General features: G+C 43.8%; 1 protein-coding gene across 38 annotated transcripts in view; it reads right to left on the bottom strand.

Annotated features, from left to right (window-relative positions):
• Positions 1 to 4,902: 4,902 nt before the first annotated feature.
• Positions 4,903 to 6,186, bottom strand: part of SYNRG (synergin gamma) — an 89,511-nt gene continuing 88,227 nt past the window's right edge. For all 38 annotated transcript variants that reach the window (XM_054456858.2, XM_054456864.2, XM_063655496.1 and 35 more), the window contains one exon: positions 4,903 to 5,515. In XM_054456858.2, the coding sequence (XP_054312833.2) occupies positions 5,384 to 5,515 (132 nt within the window). In that variant the 3' untranslated portion in view covers positions 4,903 to 5,383. The remainder of the gene's footprint in view (positions 5,516 to 6,186) is intronic.

The raw sequence follows: 6,186 nt of genomic DNA, 5'->3' as shown, positions 1-6,186 counted from the left end.
TTAGAATTTTTACTAATAATTTCGGGGTGTGTGTGTGTCGATGATGGAAAAAAGGTGCTCTCCAGTAACTGCTGAAATGTGGCTCCTGTGACAGTTGTGAACACTACTTAAAATACACATCCCAGCAGAGTCCTGTCGGCACGTCACATCCTGGTGGACGGGCAGACACACCGTCCCCAGTGCTGGGCCGGTGGGAGATGATAATAGTGCATGCTCTGATCAGGGGTGCTGGTTTTGGTTTCCTGTTGGTTAGTGGAGCGCCCTGAAGCAGCCTGTCCTCCATCAGAGAAACTGGTTTTCAATAAAAGGTGCCTCTGCTTGACTATTACCACATACGAAAATGCCCTAAACCAAACCTCAGTATGAGCGATAAGCAAATAACAACAATGGTTGCCTTTGTTTAACTGACTTTGGGAATGTCACCAGTTCACTGCTCCTGATAAAATGGGCAGCACCGCTCATCAGATACATGGTAGAAGGTGAATGAGCTCGCCCCTGGGACACTCCTGGGCACTTTCCACGTGCCCCCAAGTAACCACTGTCCTAGGGTGTGCCTTTCTTCTGGATGGAGGGCATCCTGGGCATCTGCCCGTGTGATGGGAACCTGCCGCGGCACTGCTCTTTCTTTGGCTCCATTTGTCAGGGAGGTTGTAGCTTGCTCACCAGAGGACTAGTTTTCTAGATTTTTTGGGTCAGTTTTGGCAGGAAGCCATACATAGGCCAGTAGCTACATATTTAGACAAATGTCCTCCACATTTTACCTGGTTTGTGGCAATGGTTTTTTTCCATCTAAATTCTACCTTTTATTGCTTTATACCCGTGGCTGCCCACTGTTATAAACATGCATCATTATTCTCTAGAAAAATTAAAATAAAAAAATTATTAATAGTTTCTATGGAAAATCAGAGGAACCAACAAATGCTGTAAGATCAAAAAAAAAAAAAAAAAAAAAAAAATCCAGGGAGGCTCTGGCTGCTTTAGTATGAGGCTCAGCTTTGAGTCTGGGAGTTTCTGAATAAGCGCCCCCAAATAACCATTGTCGTAGGGCGAGAAGACACCTGGTGACAGATGTTCTTGGTAATTAATGAAAATTACCTGTAGAACTCCTGGCAAGCAGCACTACGGGGCTGTAACTAAGAGTTCTTCGCACGTGGGAAGCTGAACACCTTTGTAATCTTAAGCGCATGGGTCCCTGTTCATCCTAGTGACTTGGATCTACGTGAAATCAACCCAACAAATACAAGACCAAGAAAAGGCTTAGTAGCCTGACATTCTTCTACACTTGTATTTTGGTTAGGGAAGTTTAACAAGGGGTGATTTCAGAAACCCTGAGAATATTTTAAAGGTAAAGCTTTATAATGTCTAAACATATCAATTAGAGCAGTTGTTTTTATTAAAATACAAACAAGGGAGAAACCATACCATCTTCTAAAATACAGGTGCGAATTCCACATCACACAGAAGACCGCATTTCGCTAAGGACCACAGCATTCACTGGTTAATAAAGCCACAGCTACAAAGTAATGAGATGTCCCACATGAGTACTTTTTTAACCACTTATATTCACATCAACATATAAATAATGGAATTAATTAAGTAAAAACTTCATTATAATGCTATTTTGTTAGAAAAGTATTTGTAAAGTGGCATTTTTCCCCCAAGAGCTGTTTCACTTAAGCTTTATTTCCTCGGCCTGGCAAGGGGCGGGCTTTTCAGTATTGTTATTTGGTACACACTTAACTGAAGAAATAAGTAAGTAACTTAAACATAAAAAACATAGTCGACACACATCTTGCCCTGCATTCTGACATTAGCTGGAATGGTCTACAGCAGGCTACAATGCTCCCTTCTGAATGGCAAATGTCTGAAAATGTCAAAGTTTATTAACTGTTCACAAAGGCAGGCATTTGACCTCCAAGGCGTTAAAGGGATTTTTTTTTTTTTTTTCGAGACAGAGTTTCGCTCTTGGTTCCTAGGCTGGCGCTATCTCGGCTCACCGCAACCTCCGCCTCCCGGGTTCAAGCGATTCTCCTGCCTCAGCCTCCCGAGTAGCTGGGATTACAGGCACCCGCCACCACGCTAATTTTTGTATTTTTAGTAGAGACAGGGTCTCACCATGTTGGCCAGGCTGGTCTTGAACTCCTGACCTTGGGTGATCCACCCGCCTCGGCCTCCCAAAGTGCTGGGGATTACAGGTGTGAGCCCAGCTAAAGGGAATTTTTGTAGTGGTCCCCAGTACAGGGCCAGCATTTCCTATTTCTGTAACATACAGCCCTATAATCTTTGCAAAGCTGAAGTACACTTTAAATAGGCAAACAGAAGACACCTTTAAACAAATAAGACCCCCCCAAAACCCTTCAAATACGTATATGTACACAAAATATTCAAATAATTAAAAATTCACAACCCCTATGGAATGCTAACTAGTAGCCTCAGGAAAAATAAAGCATGGAAAATATCCTCATATATCCAGTACTTCTATCTCAAGCATGTCCAGACAAAAATTAAATTACACCCTAAGCCATAAAAATTTTACAGGCAAAACATCCCACCAAAAAAAGAAAAGTGCTTATTAATGGCCATTCAAGCAGTGGGGTGAAGCGGGCTGACACAATGCACAGTATGGAAATAAGTAACCTTGGCTACGGTTTCCAAGGACACGGGGCTCCTGGCTGACAAGGAGAGCTGACGTGAAGCTGAACGCAGCGTTGAGCCATTTTAATAAACGTTTATAAAGAAAAGCCGCACAACCGTGTCCCACACTCCTTGGATCCCTATTGGTGGCATCTAATTAAATATTTCAAGTATTCAAGAGATATGAAAGGTAGTGAATACTTTTCATAGCAAAGGCTTTTTTTCTGTTGACATCTGCTGAATTTTCCTGTGGCACCTCCCAAGGAGTGACTAAGCCTACCGTCCTTGGTAAGGAACATGGGGATTATACTAAGGAATTTTATCCAAGGCATTCTGGAATTTCTCAGGAATAGAAACCAGCCCAGCTACCAAGTGAGCTTTTTAAAATGTTGATACCGGGCCACTGTGACATGACAGGCGTCTATACAGCATTTCAAAAAAATGTTTCAGCAATACAAATTCAAACTGGGAAACTTTTTATTATTATTTTTTAAGAGACAGTGTCTCACTCTGTCATCACCTAGGCTGTCACTGCAGCCTCAAACTCCTGGACTCATGCGATCCTCCCACCTCAGCTTACCTAGTAGCTGGGACCACAAATGTCCACAGATGCACTCCACCACGCCCAGCTAATTATTTTTTGTATAATTAGCTGGGGTCTTACCATCATGCCCAGGGCTGGTCTCTAACTCCTGGGAAACATTCTTATTGCAAAGGTAGATTCTGCTGTCATGGTTCTGGTATGAAATTTAGGCCAGGCGCAGTGGCTTGCACCTGTAATCCCGGTACTTTGGGAGGCTGAGGCGGGCAGATCGCCTGAGGTCCGGAGTTCGAGCCTGGCCGACATGGAGAAACCTTGCCTCTACTAAAAATACAAAATTAGCTGGGCGTGGTGGTGCACACCTGTAATCCCAGCTACTCACAAGGCTGAGGCAGGAGAATCGCTTCAACCCGGGAGGCAGAGGTTGCACTGAGCTGAGATTGTGCCATTGCACTCAAGCCTGGGCAACAAGAGTGAAACTCCATCAAAAAAAAAAAGAATGTTTAAGGCCAATTAGCAGCCTGCTTCACTCCAGCTCCACGTGGAAGTGGTGCTGTCCAGGATGGAGGCGCCGAGGCCTCAGGAAAAGCCTGCCAAAAGCTGTCCCACCTGTGTTGTTAGAAACACCCCACTAGCCTTGTGGTAGGCAAAAGCTCCAAAGGTGCCCATTCAGAGTGAGCTGCCTCAGTCAGGAATGGCCAGAGACGGTATCATTGGGAGTGAGTAAGAAAAGCCTTTCTCTCCTCGGTGCCTCTCTGTGCATTCGGGCACACAGAAGGTCAAGCAGAAGCCTCAGCAACAGCTGTTTAATGAAAATGTTCCACACTTTCTTGGAGAACACGGAAAAGCTGTAAGATGGAGCAAGATAGAATTTGTCCTGAGAGGGGAAAATAAATTATGTAAAAGCAGCAATTATATAGACAAGACCAACTTTTTCAGTTTAAAAATAAAAGTCTAGGTCAGAGGGCCTAAACCACACAAAGTAAAGCACACGAGATTGAAAAATCTCTTCATAAAGTGCATAATCAACAATTCAGAGAGACGTGTGCCCTAGATTGGTAGTTCTTCCCAGGAATAACACAGCTCTTAGCCACTTGGGTTTTTTTCCCCTAATTTTATGCATTCAGATTAAATGGCAAAGACAATTCCCTGCTCCAGGAAGCACGAGGCTTTTCCATCTAAAATTCAGTACTGTTTCTGGACAATTTTCTTCTACTTCTTCTAAGTCATCTATCTATCCCGTAAATACACATCTTGATACTTTACACTAGGCCGAGAGCTCCACATTTTCACCCTGAATTAATTTTCAGGTTTTTCTCACAGATACTGCAAAGTCAGGCCGTGTTGGTCCCTATGCAGTCATCTTTGGAAATTTGGAGAGAGGCCACTGCAAAGAGATTTCATTCCACTGCCTTTCCAAATCTTGTCTGAGAAAACTCCATGGTCACAGTCTTTGCATGCGGCAAAACAGGTTTGCAGTGAAGGCTCCTGGGGGAAAGGATATTATCCTAATACACAGGATTTGGGCTGTCAAAATGAGCATTCTTCACGACTGCAGAGTGCCCAGGCATGTTTTGGGAAAAAGTCTTGAGAGCTGACAGAAGTGAAGGAAAGGAGTACAGAACTGGTTCAGTTGTGACAACCAAGTGGGTAAAATCTGCCCTCACCCGCCTGCTACTGTCCAGGGGAGACGGGCAGAATCTTCTCCATAAAAAGCAGAACATCAGTTTAATCACAATTTCCTCTTTTTATTAATTTCAGACATTAACAAACTAAATGCAGATAAATGCATTCTACTTCAAAGGACAGTAAGTGTCCTAGATAAAAACAAGCACTGGCTCCAAGCAGTCGCCCATTCTAGTCCCGCAACGGTAATCTATTTTTCTTCAAATGTCAGTTCTTCACAGTTTCAATACTGCAGCAGCAAGTTCTTCCTTAGATCAAGAAAGCTGTGGTCCGTATTTTAGGAAATCTTAAGTAGAGATAAGTGAGCAAGCTTCTGGTGCCACGTGCAGTTTGGGTGGGACAATTTTACCTGAAGTCCTGCAGACTGGCCGTGGGGATGACGGGGGCCTCGTCCCTTGCGGTATTCTTCATATCGATTCAGGGAAGCGAACTGTGCAGTGCTCGCATTCTATTTATTGGTCCCTGTCACCCCGTGGGGTGTCACAGAAAAAAAAAAAAGTCAATGCTTCACAGAAGAGTTGTTCAGAGCAGGTCAGGCAGGACAAGGCCAGGAGGCTTTGGTTCGACACAGTTGATCCAGAAGTTGGCACAACTGGCGTGATATTGGTGCCCTCCATAGGCCAGCTTGAAACTGTCTGTTTCTGAGTTGAATGCCTGCCAGAAATAAACAGAGATGTGGGACAAGTCAGGCTTTTTCTGCATCTCAGAGCTTTTCAGCAACCAACGTGTACATCTCTCCAGGTCACAGAGGCTGAGGCCAAAATGGCACACACACAAAAGCTGAGCGGATAGCTACAGGAATTCAAGAGAGGTTTTTTACTGCTAATTAAAGGTATAAAATTGTTACCACTAAACCTAGTTTCAGCAAAAGGTGGCCAAATCTTCCAAGGAAAAGGCAGACAGGTTATGGGGCGGAGGGGGGAATCATGATAAGGGGAACTGAAGTAGCCAAGGGCTGTGGATAGCTTTCATCCCTCACTGTGCTGAAGGAAGCCCTCCTCCTAAGGCCAGCATCTGACTACAGCACGCAATCCTTTACACTCTGGTAGCTGACCACAAGCCTATCATGACAAAAAATTACAAAGGAGTTAGAGAAGGAGAGAGTTAGAAAACAAGACAGTTAGAGAATGACAAATAACAACTCTTAGGGTCTAATGGCATTGACCCTAGTGCCACTGAATTGACCCTAATGCCTAATGAGTCTACATTATCAAAAAGTCCAAACAGGTATAGAGTTAAAAAAAAAATGCCTCAAAATGAATGGGCATTAAACACATAAGAATTATTTCCAGGCAAATAGGCTTATCAGTAAGCTACAGTCAGCC

Source organism: Pongo pygmaeus, chromosome 19 (assembly GCF_028885625.2).
Source record: "Pongo pygmaeus isolate AG05252 chromosome 19, NHGRI_mPonPyg2-v2.0_pri, whole genome shotgun sequence".
NCBI classification, from domain to species: domain Eukaryota; kingdom Metazoa; phylum Chordata; class Mammalia; order Primates; family Hominidae; genus Pongo; species Pongo pygmaeus.
Note: the sequence above shows the minus strand (reverse complement) of the source record. Positions and strands in the feature narration are given on the sequence as shown.